This window comes from Cotesia typhae, unplaced genomic scaffold, assembly GCF_013202065.1.
Source record: "Cotesia typhae breed Kobodo isofemale line unplaced genomic scaffold, CoteBio_Ctyphae contig_4, whole genome shotgun sequence".
In the NCBI taxonomy this organism is placed as follows: Eukaryota; Metazoa; Arthropoda; class Insecta; order Hymenoptera; family Braconidae; genus Cotesia; species Cotesia typhae.
In genome coordinates this window covers 2945313-2965786 of record NW_027423748.1, presented here as the reverse complement: position 1 = coordinate 2965786, position 20474 = coordinate 2945313, and the positions used below count along the sequence as shown (strand labels likewise).

At 33.2% G+C, this 20474-nt stretch overlaps 2 protein-coding genes across 5 annotated transcripts in view; one reads left to right on the top strand and one right to left on the bottom strand.

Moving 5' to 3' along the window:
- The window catches only part of LOC141527759 (tRNA dimethylallyltransferase), a 112636-nt gene that overhangs the window by 28442 nt on the left and 63720 nt on the right, over window positions 1–20474 (top strand). For 2 of the 4 annotated variants that reach the window (XM_074243403.1, XM_074243405.1), the window contains 2 exons: window positions 5146–5283; window positions 16004–16332. In XM_074243403.1, the coding sequence (XP_074099504.1) occupies window positions 5146–5283; window positions 16004–16332 (467 nt within the window). The remainder of the gene's footprint in view (window positions 1–5145; window positions 5284–16003; window positions 16333–20474) is intronic. The other 2 variants (XM_074243406.1, XM_074243404.1) reach the window with 2 other exon arrangements.
- On the bottom strand, window positions 11964–13731 carry LOC141527761 (uncharacterized). Its single transcript, XM_074243407.1, has 3 exons — window positions 13543–13731; window positions 12631–13485; window positions 11964–12544 (listed from the first exon to the last, which is right to left on the bottom strand). Exons 2-3 carry the CDS (start codon window positions 13370–13372, stop codon window positions 11979–11981), a joined length of 1308 nt encoding a protein of 435 aa, XP_074099508.1. The 5' UTR covers window positions 13373–13485; window positions 13543–13731; the 3' UTR covers window positions 11964–11978.

The window sequence follows — 20474 nt, the reverse complement described above, 5'->3', positions numbered from 1 at the left end:
CGAGCAAAAAATATTATAAAGGTAATAATTATCAAAAAAGTCATTTAGTAGATAAAATAGCAGTAGATTTCTCGTGGTTACCAAAAAACTTGTAAAATTATTAAAACGTTTACAACAACAAAATTTTATCAGAAATATGGAATATTTTTAACTTCCCGCTAAGAAAATCAAAGATTTTCAAAAATCGGGAAGTTACTGTTTTCACCCCTTTTGCCAAAATCGAGTTTTTATCAGATCTCGACGTTTTAAGGTCTCAGGAAGCTTCCCTGACGGTTCTCGCGATGGTTTCCTTGCGGCTGTGTGTGTGTGTGTGTGTGTGTGTGTGTGTGTGTGTGTGTGTGTGTGTGTGTGTGTGTGTGTGTGTGTGTGTGTGTGTGTGTGTGTGTGTGTGTGTGTGTGTGTGTGTGTGTGTGTGTGTGTGTGTGTGTGTGTGTGTGTGTGAGTATGTCTGCCTCTGTGAGCGCGCGCGCGTGTGTGTGTGTGTGGATGTAAACCTCTCATAACTTTTGAACGGCTTGACCGATTCTATCGCGGTTGACGCCAATCGAAAGGGCTTGACTTAACTTAGACTTTGAATATGGTTTGGACCGATTCGGACCGGTAGATTTTCAGAAATTTAAAAAAAACTACGAAAAAAATTTTTTTCAAATTTGGTTTTTTTTAATAACTTTTAAACGGCTTGATAGATCAATTCCAAAAACTAATCAGCTCTTAACATCGAAAAACCACGTTGATCGCCACCAAGCCAGTCAAAATAGGTTGATTCGTTCGTGAGTTATCGTTGACGAAAAAATCGACAAAAAGTGTTTTTTTCGGATTACACCGAAATTTCCGGCCTAATCAATTTGTGTTTGAAAGTATATCATAGAATTTGAATTATAAGTTCTGATTAATTGAATAATCGTCGATTAAACGATCAAATTAACAATTAAATAGGAGAAGTAACCGAGTATTAGGTAAACCGCGGTCTACTTCTTTCCCATAGAGTAATGATTAATACCTTGACGAATAAAACGATGATCTAACTCTCTAATTGAGGATGAAGTCCTAGTTATAGTTGGCTTCCTTCGTCTCGTCACTACTCCGGGGATCGGTCCTTCTTGACTTTTCGTGGCACTCTCTTTGGCGATCACACTACTTCTCCCTTTTTCACTGCACGGCTCACCTACAATAACCCAAAACTACCCCCTCCTATTGTCTCTTTAGGCCCGAAGATCGAGACGCGCCAGTGCTATGTCGAATAGCTATCGATATCCGGTGACATCGATTTAGGGTAATTTTATTCTGTTACAATGTTATTAAGGTAATATACCCTTGCGATAGTCGTAGTTAAAAGTTGATGCTAGAGTGTACAGTACATGTACTTGAGAGTCGTTATTGACAAGCCTATAATTTTTTGTTGTTGATGTACTCATTTTAGCCAATCACGAACGAGAAATTGTTCGTTTAAAAATTCTAGAAACATTGCATGAGCATTATAGTTATTTATGTTACATGTGGGATAAGTAGCAAATCATCTAACAGTCGTGCTGTTGCGACATGAGCCTATGGTTTATGGGGCGTTCGTATGAACACAAGTGTGGTAAATGTCGCCGTTAGACGAGTTGCAACAACCACACGAGTCACTATGAAGTTATTATATATAAAGTCTTGCAAAGAAGTTAATCATAACTTTCTAGTTAAATTGTAGGCCACGTTTACAGTAACGTTTTGTGAGTTAAGATTTACTCATCATTTTCATTCCAATTACGGCCGAAGATTTTTGTTAATATACTGTACACCTTTCATTCATATTATGTATAATTTTGTACTAAGTATGACTTGTTGGAAACTTGTCATAAATTTGACGGTAACTTTACCGAAATAGCTATTATAGTCAGCATTTTGCTGAAAAAGTTTGGCTACTAGGGTAGTAGTATAACCTATGGTAGTTTTCCAATTACGGGAGCACAATGCGACTCACTGCCGCATTAGCACATGGTTAATTGAAACAGATTAGTTAAGAAATGCAGCAGTAGATCGCGTTGGTATTGCTTCAAGTTTTGAAGAAAAATTCGAAAATTTGGCAATATAAATGTTTATTTTCATTTAATTTGTTTTCATCGATTTTAAATTTTAATTTTAAACAGCAGGTGTTGTAAAAAGATATTTTTTGTTATAGTCGCTTCAAAAGTTCAACTTTTGAATGCTGAGTGGCGTCCGTAAAGGGACTCTTTTCTAGAGACTCTACCATACTGTCTTTTTTTACGGCCTAGGTCGTGAAGTTTTACACCCTCCTTTTTTACGAACTTTTCGTATACACCCAGACGAAATTGAGAGATATTATAAGTAAAAAGTCACATTCTAGTGTACCGACCGATGATTTTGAGTAAATTTTAATCTTACCCTAGTTCCTTGCTAGCATATTATTTTATAACAAAACGGTCAAAATTGTAGTTTTAAGCAAATATATGATCAACTACAGTACACAGATGAGTAAATCCTTCGTAGTCGTGTATAGTTAAGACTAATGAATGAAACTAGTCAATCAGTAGATTCCTACGCGCCATAAATCTTTAATTATTTAAAAGTTGATTAATTTTCTCCGCAAGGTAATGTTTTTATTAATCCGCTATATTGCTTGGCGTCAAAATCTGTATTGCGCATGCGCAGCACGCGCGCGCATCTACTCAAATTCAAACGCTGAGAATTAACTCCTAAGTTTTTCAGTGAACTATATTTTTATTCAAGAAAAAAATTAACTAGTTTCAAAATTCTTACATCAATAATTACAAATTAATTAAGAAATTCTTATTTCTTTGTATTTAACAATTTAACAATTTAACGATTTAAAAGAAAAATCGTTCCTTAATATTGAATGCAAGTGATAAAAAAAATTGTTAATTAACAAAACCGTCTTTAAGCAACAAAAAAATTTTTTTAAGAAATTGTTTTTTTTTTAAATCATAATTTGCATTGAAAATTATGAATTCAAAAAAAATTTTTTTAATTACTAATAATTAACACATTTGTTTATAACAATTTTTTAAATAATAAATGATAAAAATGATAAAAAATCATTTTTAATTCGCTTACGTTAATAGGAAAAAGAATCAAAGTGATTTTCTGAAAAAAAAATATTTTTTTTACAAGATTTATTTAAATTTTTCATTTGTCACCGACGTAAATTGTTAATAACAATGTGGGGATTAACAATTGTTTAGTTCTACCGACGGGAATCCATTCTGTGGTCATTGAAAAATAGCTCTGTGAAGTGAAAACAATTTGAGATTCATAGTTTAACAATTATCTCACTTGTAATATTGATGTACAAGCTATAAGAAGTCGTTAATTAACTAATGCATAAATTTATGAAAAACCGCGAAAAAAAATTTTTGCTGACAGATTATTATTTATTTTTCTATTCTATAAGTGCCTGAATTTTTTCAATTTAATATTTTAATATTTTATATGTTTAAATAATATTTTTTGTTAAAAGGTACCCAGGGGGCGTGGCTTACGGATACCCGAGCGCCCTTTTCGGGCGTATTTTCAGCCCTCTGTAAAAATTATAAACATTTATCCTACAATACCGGGAGCGAAATTTTTTTTTTGGAAATTTCCTCCTCTTTTTGGAACTATTTTTAAATTTTGGATATCTCAAATAATTTTTGAGATATAAGCAAAAAACTAAACCCTCTTTTTTTTTTTAGTTAATTGTTTATAACTTTTGTAATTTTTGCGAGCGCATCTTCAAATTTTTTAAAAACTTTCTACATGTGATAACGAATTGAATGACACCACCTCAATCATATTTTTCGGACCCTTCGAAAAAATTTTGACCTAAAAGGCACTTGTTGACTAGACTACTAGTGCAACAGCAAAAACTGACATGAAATTTTTAATTTTAGTATTTTTAATTATTTTCTCTGACTAATATTTTTATAACTTATGAAAGATTAACATATATTATTGTATTAAAATTGTTAACTTTTCGGATTTTTAGTGAATATAAAAAAATACTTTCATAAAATAATCATTGTTATTTTTTTTTTAATAAATAAAATTAGTAACTATAATTAATGTTATACCTAACGTAAATTAAACTTTTCAAGTTTTTCAGCACGTGTGCATTATATATTTTTTTCGCGGCATAAAAAACTTGTATTGTTGCCACAGTGTTATTAACGTATCCCTTCCTCGAGTACAGTCTGATAAATTTTTCATTACTTATTAATAAATATCTCTGAAACTGTGTGGTAATTATCAATGAAATCATTTAAAAAAAATTGTTTAGTTGTTAGTTAACGTTATTCTAGTTTTGTAAAAAGATCTTAAGAAAAGTTTCTGAGATATAAAAATGTTTGTAGGTAAGCTTTTCGATATCCCGTATACCGTAATGTATAAAAGAGTTTAAAAATGCTAACTTTGAAATTAGATATTTCTGAAACTAGATGGTCAAAAATTTTCAATTTGCTCCAATTGATGCAGAGTTATATGAATATTAATCTGCCAAAATAAAAAAAAAATCTTAAGAAAACTACCTTGAGTGTATTTTTTGGAAAGAAAAAATTTAAAATATAAACGTGGATTCATTTTCAACGTTTTTTTAAGCTAGCGGAAAAAAACGAAAATTTCGAGATGATCGTCATTCTTGATTCTTTTTCTTTATCACAGACTTGAGTGTTTTTTTTTAAATTTCCCATAGTTAAAACACTGCCTCAGCTTTGTCGATACCCCGAGGATTAGTCGAGTTTTCTCGGAGTTTCGGCGATGGCGCTTAAACTGATAGGAAGTTCACAAATCTCAGACAACGTGTTTCCTCTACGAAAACTTAATAATTATCTTAGAAGTTCTTCCATACTTGTCTGATTTCTGAGCTCAAAGATTTAAATACTTAGATACCCTCGAGTCTGCTTGTTTTCGAGAATGGCCTGCAGGATCAACTTTTTTACAAATTGATTTTATCGACTCAGCAATATATAAATAGATAATAAATAAATTAAATATGGTTGTAACTGCTGTTATATTTTTTTAATAACAATAACAATAACAAAAATAACAATAATAAAAATTTCTATAGCTCCAGAAAAAACAGATGAAATAGCGAATAACAATAAAAATCTTTGTTTTTAGCAAATTTTTATAATACATGGCTTATTACAGGTTTACAAAGGGCTGGATATTATAACAGCTAAAGTCACTGAAGAAGAAAGATCATTGGCTTCTCATCACATGTTAGATTTCGTAGATCCACTTCATAATTATTGTGTTATTGATTTCAAAAAGGCAGCACTTCCAATTGTATCCTTTTATAAAAATTTTACAACGTTGTAGTTTTTTGCCTCAACACATTCAATTCTTAGAAGTAAGAAGAGCAAAAAAGCATAAAACAGCTATGTCTTTGAGCTCAGAGAGCTCAAAATAACACAAAAAGTGTATTTTTGAGCTTGCAAAGCTCAAAAACGTCATTTGTGCAATTTCAAGTGGTTAGGTATAGAATTAAAGGGAACTTGCGAGGATGGCTTTTAGGATCAACCTGTTCCCTAATTTTTTTTTTTTAATTTTAAAGTCACGAAATTAATTAAAAATATTTTCAAAAGTAGAGGAATCATAGCTTGAATTCAAGATAATTGTGCAAAATTTAAGATAAATTGAACAGATCTCAGTTACCTTTTACAGCTGATAAATTATTTGAATATAAAGGTCAAAATAAGTTTATGAATGAATTGCACAACTCATAACCGCGAACGTGGGATAGTGCTGTATTTCCAACAGACTACTATGCATCTATTTCACCGCGTAAAAGCATCATTATAGTCAAAAGGGAACGTAAACTCCGGAAAAATGAGGATTTTTTGTAAACTAGAGATATTGGACTACAACGGGGATAAAGTTAATATTTGTTTACTTAATTATTTACATTGAAAATATGTACATCGCTGTCCATCGATCTGTATGCATGTTAGTTTTAACGTTTTCGAAATATATAGATAATTAATTGAAATCAATCTTTCTAAATTAGTTTCCATTTACTCTAAGGATGATCCCAAATGCTGGTCGTCTCTTAACTCAATAGTTTAATAGATATTGTCGTGAAATAATAAGACTATATTCGTTGTAATCAATTGTTTATTATTTTATGTAACAAATAGAGAAAATTAAATTTATGCGTGTATCGTTATTGCCGGATAACTTAAGAATGGAATATAGTAGTGCTAGAGTGGGAAAACAGGCTGCTCCAACAGCTCGGCGTGTAACTAGTGGCGGTATTATGATATGATCTGACACTCTTGTTGTCACATAAGATAGTCCCATCTGTCGCCTGCCTCATTCCTAATTCTAGGAGTAGTCTATTCAAGAATATCGATTCTTTAGTGGTCTCAGCTAATGCTATGTACTCTACTTTCGTCGTTGACAGTGCCGTCGCCTTCTGCTTCTTCGCGCTCCAACTAACAACTGCTCCGCTTAATATTAATGCATAATCCGCGCATGCTTTTTTATTTTTAATGTCGCTTGCGTAACTGGAGTATGAGTAAGCCGTCAGTTTTCTCATGGGCCTATGATAGTGTAACGATAGTTCCGCTGTCCCTGTTAAATATCTTAGGACCTTTTTCGCTGCTCCTCAATGATGATCTTGTGGACTGTAATTGAATTGAGCTAACATACTCACGGTGTGTGCGATGTCTGGTTGAGTACATGTCGCTAGATACATCAAAGAACCAATCAGTTCTTTATAAGGGTATCACTTTTCTGATTTATTCGTTCTCACGCCGGTTTTTGCTTCCAGTTTTTCTCCTGGACTCGCCGGTGTTTCTGCTGCATTGCATTCCTCCATATTGAATCTTTTGATTGTTTCAGCGATGTACTTTTTTCGGCATAATTTTATCCCCGTGTTTTGATTTATCTCGATCTCCATACAGTACTGCGCGTCGCTAAAGTTTTTAATCTCTAGCTCCTTGCTTAAATTATTCTTTACGTGCTTGAGGAGCTCTTCATTGTTCGCGTCAACTAGGATGTCGACCACCTAGACCGTAATAAAGATTATAAATCCCTGTATTTCTCCGGTGAAGACACATGGGTCTGATGCAGTCGGTTTCTGTCCTATTTTACCCAAAATGTCTCGTAAGCAATTGTGCCACCTTTTTCCGGACTGTTTCAAGCCGTAAAACGCTTTCCTCAGTCATCAAACTTGATTATCATTTTTCAGCGCTTCCTGCATCCTCACAGCTGCTTTGTGAATCTTTGAATCACGTCTCTCCGAGCGCATAATCTCGTCGATGGCCTCAGCGAACCCTTCAGGCAGTTCCATATATAATTCTTCGCTCAGATCACTCTTCAGGTAGGCAGTTTTGACATTCCATTGTTGTACTTTTGTTCCAATCTCTGCAGCCATTGTCATCATTAACCTGATTGACTCAAATCTCGCTACTGGTGCGTATGTCTCGTTGTAGTCAAAATCAGACCGTTAGTTGAATCCTTTTGCAACGATACGGGCCTTTCTCCTATTTATTTTTCCATTTTGGTCCGTTTTAACCTTTAATACTGTTATAGTGCAGATGCCGTTTTCATCTTTGGATCTTGGTACAATTTCAGTATTATGTGTTCCGCAATATTGAATCAGTTGGTTCTAGTCTTGGGCCTAATCGGTCACCACTGAGAGCGCTCAATTTAGTTCACAATTTAATAGTCAACTAGTTCGTTCTATCAGTTCATTACTTCTTTTTTTGAAATAATTTAGTATATACAATAAATAGAAATTGAGAAGAAATTGAATTTTGTCTAATATTTATTTTTTCATTAATTAACGGACTTAAAGTCCGTCATTTGATGTGGATGTAAAGATGTTTAGTTTCGATAACGAAATGTCAAGGCGCGCACAGTAAAGGTAAAAAGTTTGGAAAATCTAAAAGTTCACGCCTGACACGTTCATTCTATCAAAAAATACTGAAAAATATATTTTCTCTATTTTATTTCTACTTTCTACAGTTATATTGATGGTCAACATCGAATTTGATTCTCTACGTAATTCCTATTTCTACCGTAGTTGTCACTTGAAAAATTATTAAGATAAAAAAAAAATAGTCTGAAATTTCATAAACTTTCATTAACATCTTTTAAATGATTACGGGTTTGATAACGTCCTGCAGTAGGGATCGTTATAAGGATGAATGTAAACTTATGGAAAAAGATTTATTTCATTTCATAGCGTATATTTTTCTGAAACGTGACGACAAAAAAACGCGAGGACTAACTGACCGCTGTACTAATAATTTTTTAACTGCAATATTTGTTGAGATAATAAACAAAAATAAATAAAAAAATACCCTGACGTTATAATTGAATATGTCTAGTTTTCAAAACATACTTTTTTTTTTGTTGATTTAGTGTTTAAATTGGGACATCAACAATTTTATATTGCAAAATCGTCCCATAGCGGCATTTTGAAAGTAAATCTCTTCCATACGCTCACGCGTGAGGCGTTCAAAAAAACTAAGAGCGATGTCATCGATGAACTAGTTCGCATAGTTTACCTCAAAGAACGCTCTCCCTATCTAGGTCGTTCGTGAACTACCCAAGACTAGTTGGTTCATCCAATGCTCTTGGACGTTTTTCAGTCAGCATTAACGAGGTGTCGAGTGATCTCTTCGTGCCTCGAGTCCCTTTTTCTTCTTCTTCAAATATGTCCTCTTAAAAGTCATCTTTGTATCTACTTATCGAGCCTCGACTGGAGCAGCTGTTAGTCCTATATTTTTTTCATGGACGACCGGGGTCTCTCGGTACATATCATTCTTGGTCTTTCAGGCAGTTTTCTTATTACCATTATCTCTTCGTTTTCCTCTTCCGCTTCTTCTTCCTCTTCTTCTCCGTACGGAGTAAGATCAACGTTTACGTAGTCTTCTTGGCTCCTCTACATCTTTTTCTTCATTTTTTGTATTTTTATTTTGTTCTAATAATTTTGGCGGGTCTTTGTTCCCTCTCATCGGCCTCATGTCACCATCAAATGTGACGTCGCGGGTTACTACAACCTTTTATGGTTGTCTAAACGTATTCTATACGCTTTTGCTCTTGTCCTGCCACTCTAGATACGTTTCCGCCTTTATCCTCGTTCTTGCCTCCTTCATGTTTTCGCCACTAGTTATAGCGTCGTAGAGTTTCGCTCTCTCGAACGCTAGTAAGTCGATGAGCGTGGCTTCCGCGATGACCAATATAGCCAGGTCTTGTTGAAACAGACATCTGTTTTCAGATGTCTGCCCATATCTCCACTCCATAAAGCAGTACCGAATGGACTGCTTCCAGATCAACTCTTCTCTATATGGTTCATGGTCTCATAGTGTTAATCATGATTCTTGCTCGGTTAGACACTGTATTGCTGGCTTTCCTGCGTGCACCGTCCCGTTATTCACGGAAATATAGTTTCTCGTTTATCATTACCCCTAGATAGCGTAGAACCGTTGTTGACGTCAATGTTGTTCCTCCCAAGTCGACATTGAAAAGTTTTGGGAACCATTTTTGACGTGTCAGGCCGACTATCTCGGTTTTGTGCTTGGTGAGTTGCAAGTGGTGTTTATCAAGCCAAGTTTTGACGGCGTCAATGGTTTCTTAAACTAGTAGTTTGGCCTCTTCTACGCTGTCTACTACTATCGTGGCCGCAACGTCGTCCGCAAAGCCCGTTAGCTCTACTAATTTTTGCAATAGGATTCTCAGGAGCTTGTTGTAGTCCACGTTCCATAAGTTGGGCCTCATTATTGACGAAGGTATTACAGGAGTTTCCTTACCTTCGAAGTTCTGCTATATTTGATGACCACCACACAGTAAAAAATTTTGTTAAATTAATACAAAAAATATTAAACACTTAACATAAAAATTTTTAATACAAATTTTTTTGACGCATTGACGCAAAATTTTTTACTGTGCAGATTTCAGCCTATGAAAACCCCGCTTTTCGAGCCGCAGCATAGAAGCATCACAGAATGCAATAATCGCTTTTGAAACTCGATGAGCTCAAAAGTATTGCATAGCCTACTCTTTGAGCTCGGAGAGCTTAAAATAACACAGTAATAATATTTTGAAGCTCGAAGAGCTCAAAAATGTCATAAATGCAATTTCAAGCGCTTAGACATGGAATTAGCAGAAAGTTGCAGAGATTGCCTTTAGGGTCAACCGTTTTTCAGATTTTTTTATACGTAAATTGTCTTTAAAATTATAAGCTACTGTTGAAAATTTATTATTAAATTACTGTACTATTTATAAGTAATTTTGTTATACATTACAAGTTTTTTAATTTCCCGCTAAGACAATTAAAAATTTTCAAAAATCGGGAAGTTATTGGTATTATCCCGTTTTGTAAAAATCGAGTTTTCAACAGATCTCGACGTTTTAAGGTCCTAAGAAGCTATTTCGAGGGTTCCCGAGAGGGTGTCACTATGTCTGTCTGTCTGTGTGTGTATGTGTATGTAACCGTTTTATAACTTTTGAACGGCTTGATAGATTTCATCGCGGTTGGTGCCATTCGAAAGGGTTTGACCAAACTTAGATTTCCTGACAATTTGAACCGATTCGGACTAGTAGATTTTAAGAAATTGCAAAAAAATTACAAAAAAAAATTTTTTGAATAGTGGTTTTTTTGGAATAACTTTTAAACGGCTTTATCGGTCAATTAAAAAAACTAATCAGCTCTTATCAAAAAACCGCGTCGATCGCCGCCAGTCCGGTCAAAATCGGTTGATTCGTTCGTGAGTTATCGTGAACGAAAGAAAACCGAAAAAAGTGTTTTTTCGGGGTTACTCTGGAATTTTCGATTCGATCAATTAAAACCTGAAAATAACTTTTAAGAATGATAAAACTGCGTCCAATGCCGCCAGCAGCGTGAAAATCGGTGGATCCATTCAAAAGTTATTGCGATTTAAAAATTCCAAAAATAGTGAATTATTAAACTCCTATCAAACTTTTGAGCTCGGAGAGCTCAAAACTACACGTAAATTAGATTTTTGGGCTCGAAGAGCTCAAAAACATAATAAGAGCAATATCGAGCTCTTAAGGGGTTAGGGGTACTCAGAGGCCTGAAAAAATGATGATTTTCAATAATTTTTTTTTTGTAGTTAATTACTTTATTTGACAAAAATAAAAACATAGCTTTATTAGAACTCGTTTCGATTTGACTTCACGAAAATTTCAAAAAAAAAAATTACTAATTCAAAAAGTTATCGCTGTTTTTGTAAAGCCCGTTCCTCCCGAAGTCCTTTGCGGTGATCATCATAAGTCCTTGGAGATTCATCTAAAATCAATCGGATAAGAAAAATTAGTTTTATTAATAGATAATCTTGTGCCTGATCGAAGCTTTTTTTTTTTTTCGAAATTAACAAAATGGCGGCTTCAGGAAATTTTTTTCTAGATTTTCGGGAAAAAATCAACAGTTCATTGTTAAAAAAAAATCGAAATTTTTGAAAAAAAAAAAAAATCCTTCGATCAGGCACGAGTTTTTAATGTTTTTCAAAAGTACAATAAATTTTATTGAATTCTACCGAGCAGTTTTTAAGTTACAGTGATCACCAGTTCAGAAAACATAGTTTTGAGAAAAACGCATTTAAAGTTTTGCTATGGATTTATGTCAAATTATAAGAATTATTTAATAACTGACACTGAGTCATCTATTCCTGGACCATATAATAGCTCTTCAGCCGTCATAGCAGCTTCCAAAATATTGATTTGCTGGTGCCTACGTTGCAATTGACCTTCTCGGCTGTTATCATTAGCGCGCTTATCTGCTACTTTCATACGTGCAGCATCCATTCTTTCTGCATACCGATGAGAATTAGGCCCACAGTTAAGTCCTAGTGTATTCATCAAGACTAATAATGAATTTATACCCTCATTAAATATACACATAGCAACGTATGCAGCTATTTGTACGATAGTATAACTAGTATTTACCGTTTTTGGGCATATTTTCCATACTAGTTGGTTAAAGCGTTCATTATTATTCTGATTGAATCCACCTATACATCTTGAAAGTAAATTTTCATTACTAAGATCTTCGTATATAGGCTTTTGATAGTTTTTAAAACATCAGAAGGTAAGGGAGAATAATCGTGAGAATAGGTATCAAGCTCTCCTCTTGCTTCAGCGCGCTGGTAAGAGCACCAAGATTCTTCGCCTTTTGGACACATATCATGATTCGGTTTTTCATCACTCGAGCCGTAGTGATAAAAGGTTGCCATTATAGCAGATTTCATATTTTCAATAGAATCACAATGCCGGCGTATTGCTAAACCATAGTACACAGTTAGTTTGTCTATTACTTTTCCTGTGAGCTTACCTCGACCACCAAGACCTTTTTGGTTACTCTTCAGCGTACGTAATCGACTCCCCATCCGCTTTTGAACATGCCCTATACATTCCTTTTTATTTACAGTTGTATTTTTGTAAGGATCTGATTTTATAATTCCTGAATAGGTCTTGGAGTCACCATCACCAATATAGTTGGCATACTTAACTCCATATTTAGTTTCAGAATACGAAAACATTTCGACCATCGCATCCACCTCCATTTTCCCAGAAGACCCTTTATGATTAGCAGAACACACATCTTTATGCGATTGATACCATTCCTAGAACTCAACAGTATTTGGTTTTTTTTCCAATACTCACATAGCTTACAATATGCATTTTTAATGTTTATGTCAAGAATCTTTCCAGTAAAATAGCCAATTATAGAAGAAACTCCAAATGACGATGTATATCCCCGTTGTTGCCAGGTTCCATCTCCCGATACAGTTAGATGATTTATATCTTCATTTTCAGTTGTTGGCATTGCTTGCTTTTCTTCATTCACAGCTTTCGTCATGAAGGTTTCTGCGACGGTTTTACTACAATTCAAAATCTGTTTCAGTAAAATTGTATGCGTAGATTTATCTAAAAAAGACGGCATGTCCATCAGGCCGCAAAACTTGTACAATCCTTCGTATCCTATTCCTAGTATTCTCATTACAAAAATGAAACGTCTGTTTATTTCATAAGAATGCCCAACGAAAGAACAGGAAGGAATATATTCATTTCCACAGTTATTACATGCAACTACAATTTTGAATCCCAGCCCACGTGTACTTGCTGTTTGAAACACTACATTTCCATCACATTTTTTACATTTTATAAGAGCAGAAATTGCAGTGAATACCTGAATAAAATTTATTATTCGAAATTCAGTACTGCTGTCTTCAGGTACATCATCTTCAGTGTTTTGTTTTAATTTTTTAGAAGATGTACTCTGAATACTTTCATCACGTTCGGCTGTTTTCGGATTAAAAACATTCTTTCTTTTGACTGAACGCGACTTATTAATTTTTTCAGAACTCCGAAGTTCTCTTGAAACCTTTCTAGAATCACGTCCCATGGTTAATAATTTAATTCACTTGAGAAATAATTTATCACAAAACTATCGACTGATCAGTGCAACGACTACAGGTATACTGGCAACCAAAAATTATTTTTCAGTTCTTGTACTACCTACAAATTGTGAATATATGTAGAAGGATTTATATATATATATATAATTATACATACATTAAAATGGGGAGATATTCATGACAATGAAACCCGAAAGGTCGGTTGCTTGCAGCTGTTTCTAGCTACCTGCTCTCGAATGCCACGTAGCACCCGAGTGTCCTTTGGTCATTGTTAAATAACTCGAAAAGAATTTGTCGGATTCACTTCAAATTTTCACACAATATTTTTAAAATATTATACTTTAAGAAAATGCAAAAAAAAATCGATTTTTTGAAAATTCTGACTACCCCTAACCCCTTAATTACGAAAGTAGCGGGAAGTTGCAGGGATGGCCGTCAGGGTCAACCGTTTTCCTAATTTTTGTTGACTTATTATAGTCTTATTATTTTTATCTCATTAACTATTGGTTGTAGAGACATCGGGGTTAGCTCATTTTGTACATAAATCTTTTCTCTACATTTCATTCGCCATTTGCTTCAACTACTTTTCATCAGTTTTTGAGATATTTTAATGTAAAGGTAGTCCTAAGTCGTATGTTATTCTGAACCCCTAGTAAAACTGTCCAATTACTTGTCAGAAACTCGATATTGTACTCACGAGGTCCTGGCGTAAGTCTAGTTGAACTGGTTAGTTACTGCTCAAAAACTCGATTCCATTTTTCCTAGGATATTCATGCTTTTCTTACATTAATACATTCGTATTATATATTATACTATACAATATATTCAATACGTTTTACTTTAAAAACTGTTTAACTATTGGGTATTTTACCTCATACGTATTGACAAATTCACAATACACTTGACTCGTGCTAGTCAGGATTCGAAGTTTTGTGAAAATAATGAAATTGTTTTGTACTTATCACAATACTACGTTCATGAACCATTAGATAGCTACCAGAGTAATACTTTTTTCCGTGTAAGAAATAATTTCGTAAATTTACTAAAATTCAGAAAATTTTCACTCCCAGTCAGATATTAAGAAATGTCGGTCTTTTCTTTTAATTCAATCTTTTAAAAAATAATTGTCTATGTGACCGTTTTTCTCAAAATTACAACTTGTTAAAAATTTTCTCTAAAATTAGGAAAGTGTTTAACTGTAAAAAAATTAGATTTTTGACGGTTTTTGAAATTTAAAAAAATTTAGAGCGACTTCTTAAAAATTTTTTTTTGAGCTGTCCTTGGGAGAGGGCTTTTAAAACATCAAAAACTAACATTTTTTTACTCGAGACAAAAAAAAAAATTAGGAAAACGGTTGACCCTAAAGGCCATCCCTGTAACTTCCCGCTAATTCCATACTTAAGGGCTTCAAACTTCACTATTGATATTTTTGAGCTCTCCGAGCTCAGAGAGATAGCTTTTCAATGGTTTTGAGCTCTTCGAGGTCAAAAATCTAATAACAATTTTACAGAACATTATTTTTTGAATTTTCAAACCGCAATAACTTCCGAATGAATAAACCGATTTTCACGTGGTTAGCGGCATTCAATGCAGTTTTTTTAACCTTACAAAGAATTTTAAATTTTGAATTGATCGCGCTAGGAATTTCGGAGTTATTTCGAAAAAACACTTTTTTTGGTTTTCTTTCGTTCACGATATCTCTCGAACGAAATAACCGCTTTTTACCGGACTAGTGGCGATCGACGTGATTTTTTGAGGTTAAAAGCTGATTAGTTTTTGAAGTTAAACCATCAAGCCGTTTAAAAGTTATTCCAAAAAAACCACATTTGAAAAAAAATTTTTTTTTTTTCAGTTTTTTGAAGATTTCTCAAAATCTATTGATCTGAATCGGTCCAAATAGTTTTCAAAATCTAAGTTTGGTCAAGCCGTTCGAAAATTATTAGCGATTCACATACTTTTTCACACACACACACACACACACACACACACACACACACACACACACACACACACACACACACACACACACACACACACACACACACACACACACACACACACACAGACGCGCGCGCGCATAGTCAGGGAAGCTTCCTGTGACCTTCTAACGTCGAAATCTGATGAGAACTCGATTTCTGCAAAACGGGGTGAAAACATTAACTTCCCGATTTTTGAAAATCTACGATTTTCTTAGCGGAAAGTTGAAGAAAATAGTCGGTTTTTTTGCGCCACTCTCTTAAAAGAAATCAGTGGAATTTCACTGGTTCCAACCAGTGAATGCAATTTTACTGGTTGAATAAGTGAACAAAATACCTGCGCGCATGCGCGCTGTTATGTCTCCTGATTAAATCAGTGGAAACTCACTGATTAACCAGTGGAATTGTCACTCACTGGTTGAATCAGTGGAATTCCACTGATTTCTTTCAAGAAAGCACCCTAGTGCACATGAATGTGTTTTCAACATTCAACGCTCCAATGTTTTTCTGATATTCCATACTAAAAATTGAATAACGAACTGCCATGAGTCTTAACATTAAATTTTCACTACAAACAGTTTTTTTTTTTTCGATATAACATAAAGTACCAAACCTTTTGCGATTTTTTCTTAATAAATTCAGATAAACGATTTAATAGTTAAGCGAAAAATGCCTATAATAGTGGGAGGCACAAATTATTACATTGAGTCACTACTCTGGCATATTCTTCTTGATGATCCTGAAGCGTCTGAGATGTCGAAAAAAAGACACGACAGTCAAGTTTTCGATTGCCCAACAACTGATGATTTTGAATTAAATGATGATGATAAAATCAAAAATTTTGTGACCTTAAAAAAAATGAAGTACGATGATAATGAGCATTCAAATGAAACATTGCATCAAAAATTAGCATCAGTAGATCCGGAAATGGCTCGACGTTTACATCCTAACAACAGAAGAAAAATTATCAGGTAAGTTCTTTATGATAATTGAAATTTCGATTTTGAAACATGAAATTTTCATATTCATTTTCTAGTCGAAATAAGATGTTAGTTTAAGGTAGTTGGATGGCGCAAAAAAAATTTTAAAACATCTTTGAAACTTGAATAATAGATACTCAAATGCATAATTTATAAACGGTTGAAATTTGAAATTGATTTACCTTTTCAAACAGGAGATAATTGCAATATATACCCTTTAAAAGTATACTCCTCAAGCACTACAGTACAATGCTACTATAGTAATCATGAAAATTCGATATAGTAATATTTCCTAAGTATAATAGAATAGAATATCGTTTTTATTTGTATCACATATTGTGTTTTACAAAACTATATCTTAATTTAATTATTTACATTTGCGTATACACTGATATTGATTTATTTTTTCAACTGTTTGCACTCTCTTTTACTTCTGTCACACCTCATCCTTCATATCACAGTCGCATTACAATACTATTTATGCTATTACATACTTATAATCCTAGTATCTATCCCCGTATATTGAAACGGAAGGAAACTCTGTTACCGTCTACTCGTTCTCTTTGGTCACCCCTTAATTTATTTAGGGGGCCACTGGATTTTTAGACACAGTATCCAGAAAGTGGACCACAGCATGGAGTAAGTTCTACAGGGTCGTGAGAGATTGCTAGAAAGAAAACAAAAATTATCAAAGAAATTTATTTTACAAGAAATTTTATTCAACCAACTCCATTACAATAATAATCCCCTTACAATTAATTAACACTTAATTCTAAGTCCTATTCCCGTTTAGACGACGGTTTCCTATCATAGTTCCTAATCCCGACAATACCCTCTTATGGAGCGACCATATCGCGGTTTCTATCATAGTTTCTTATTCCCGACGATACCCTCTAATGGCGCGACCATACCGCGGTTTCTAAGTATTTTCCTCCATTTTCCAATTTTCTATAATTTTCCATTTTCTATATTTTCCATAATTTTCCCATAGTTTCATAGTTTTATAGTTTCATAGTTTCATAATTTTCCACACGCACCCACAATATAATTATTATCATTCAAACACACTAATTAATATTTCCATACTTTATTAATTATTTTTCTAAGATTATTATTTACTTTTATTTTTCAAATTAAATCTGATTAATAAATTTTCTAAATCCAAATTAAATTTCAATTACCAAATTTTCTCTTGAATCAACTTTCCATTCATTCCTAATCCAAATTCCTAACGTGATTAATTTCCTTTTTTAAAATTCTTAACTAATTTACTGCCGTGTTCTTAATAATACAACAATAAATATTTAATACTAAGAGGTCTTCGTATCTTGTATTAATAGAATAAAATCTGACGACAGAGGTCTTAATAATCTGCCGACAAAATGTTCGTTACGCCCGAGTATTTTACAATTTTAATTTTCTTTGTCGATTTCATTTTCGCCAAATTTTATAACATGATTTTACTAATTATTTTAATTCTAATTGATTTAGTTTCATTTGAATTTAATTTTGCCGGTTTTTATAAATTATCTTATTTAATATGTTTTCGTTTTGTCCAAATTATTTAATCAGAGTTTACTAATTAATTTATTTAGTTTTAATCTCCGAATTAAGAATTTGTCAATTGATTTTATTTTATTTAATTTTGACTAAATTATTTTATTTGTCTCTGAATAACTGAGTTTATTTTATTTTTACTAAATTACTTTATTTTACTTTCTTTGTGTTGCTTAAAACTTCGAATTTAGTTTATTTTAATTTTGGGGATTATATTTCAGTTTATAACGCTTTGAGACTTTTAGTCTCGACCTTGTGTGTCCTTTACTCAGCGTTTTAGCTCGAGACAAGATGGCTGACCCTCTCCCAAACTTTTGTCGAATTTTTCTTCAAGTGAAATTTACAACTGATTTATTTTTTACTTTTACCTAAATGATTTTAACAATTATTCTAACGGTTATTTTACGATTCTAATTTTACTTTTGTTTTATTTTACACAGACAAAATTCGTTCCAAATTATTTATGTTGATTTTAACTAATTTTTACTTCTGATGATTTTACTAAAACATTTTACTGAAATTATTTCAATGATTTTAATTGACACAAAATTAACTGATTTTACTTAAACTCAATTACCAGAGATCAGATTTTCACGTGACACCAAAATCATGAATTAACAAACTGAAATCATTCGTAGTAAAATTAATCCGGACTCTGCCTACGTGTTTAATTAATAACCCGAAATAATTCCTGGTATTATTAATGAAATATTTAGCATTTTATTTCTGACTTGTTCTTTAATTTGTTTTTAATTTTAATCTGATTTTTATTCGGACTTTTCTCTACTTATTTTACCAAATTTTGTTCTTAAACATTTTGTTAATTATTCTTAATATTCGGTTAAATTTACTAGTACTTAAATTTTGTTAAACTTAATTACTTAAATTTTTGCTTAAAATTGATTACTTAAATTTTGATTAAACTAATGATTGTGACCGAACGCGAAATGGCGATGACCTCTAGCCGACATAAGGCCTGGCTGATGTCGCTTCACCGACAAATTATTTAGACATGTTAATTGTACCTGGAGTTTCTTTCTAAATTTTGTTCGCAATCCCTCGACGCTGCGACTCCTGGATTTTCACCTCCTTATAGAATTTCTCCTCGATGAGATGTTCACTTGGCGGCAAAGTCCTGGATCACCACGTCACGTCGAGTTCTCCTCAGATAATAATTTTTTCCTAGAATAGCATATTGGCATTAGAATATGTGTTAAATTAAACAAATTTAAGCGAGCTGACTTAGAGGCCTAACACGCATTAAATTTATCAAGTTTTATCGACTCGTTCCACTAGAGCGAGCGAATAAAAAATAATTACCTGACTGGGACTTTTCATGTACCTGAAGTTCTGAACGTTTTTTTTTGAACGAAAATCAAAAAAAAAATTTTTTTGCTTTTCAGACTGAAAGTGATTTTTCAGTTTCAAAATAAGTCAAAGAGCCCGGAAAATAGTATATTGGATTCTCAAAATACCAAAACTACCCCTTCAGCCACCCCTAAGACTTAGACATTTAAAAAAAAAAATTCAACAAAAATAGTTCAACGGGTCGTTTGAAGCTGCGATTTTTTCTAAACACTCCTTTTACACCCCGACAGACTACAAAAAATAATCAAGACAATAACTCCCCCGGAACTACCCTTCAACCCACCCCAAAGACTTAGAAATTTTTTTAAAAATTCAAAAAAAAATAGTTCAAAGGGTCGTTTGAAGCTGCGATTTCTTCTAAACACTCCTTTTACACCCCCACAGACTACAAAAAATAATCAAGACAATAACTCCCCCCCGGAACTACCCTTCGACCCACCCCAAAGACTTAGAAATTTTTTTAAAAATTCAAAAAAAATACTTCAAAGGGTCGTTTGAAGCTGCGATTTTTTTTAAACACTCCTGTTACACCCCAAAGACTACAAAAATAATCAAGACAATAACTCCCCGGAACTACCCTTCGACCCACCCCAAAGACTTAGAAATTTGGAAAAAATAATTTAAAAATAGTTTAAAAGGTCGTTTGAAGCTACGATTTTTTGAACTACGCGGACAACTATTTTACGTCATTAGACAAAAATTGTTAGACTCTTAACTTTCCTAGAAGCGACCGATTTGCAACTATTTGCTCGTTTACTAACGTTGGTTTCTTCTACTGAAGATTTAGTTAATATGTGATGGTGTTAGCCGAGCCAATGAATTTAGAACTTTGCAAATTACAAGACTCTTGCGCTTTATATTCATGCAATTTTATTTAATCCTTTTGCATTTCTTGTTCTGTAGTTCTTTGGTCGTTGCCCAGGACACGCCACGTGGAGGCCACCATATTTTTAATAAGGGATGTTAGTATTTATTTTGTTTGTTCGATATGCATCGATCGAACATTACGTGTCATTCTAATATCCTTTATCAAGTGTCCCACCCTATTTTTTTTTTTTTATCTATTATCGATCTATATTCATTCCGACTCTTTTCTCGGATATATATTCTCATACTATTTCTAGTTATGTTAAAAAATTGACTTAATGAAAAATTTTGAATGATTTTATTACCGAAGATTAATATTTCCTGACGATTTTAGATTTTTT

Coding starts and splice junctions, on each gene's coding strand:
- LOC141527761 (XM_074243407.1), bottom strand. CDS start 13,372: ATGGGACGTGATTCTAGAAAGGTTTCAAGAGAACTTCGGAGTTCTGAA. Junction 12,545..12,630: donor AAATGCATATTGTAAGCTAT/GTGAGTATTGGA, acceptor CTAATCATAAAG/GGTCTTCTGGGAAAATGGAG.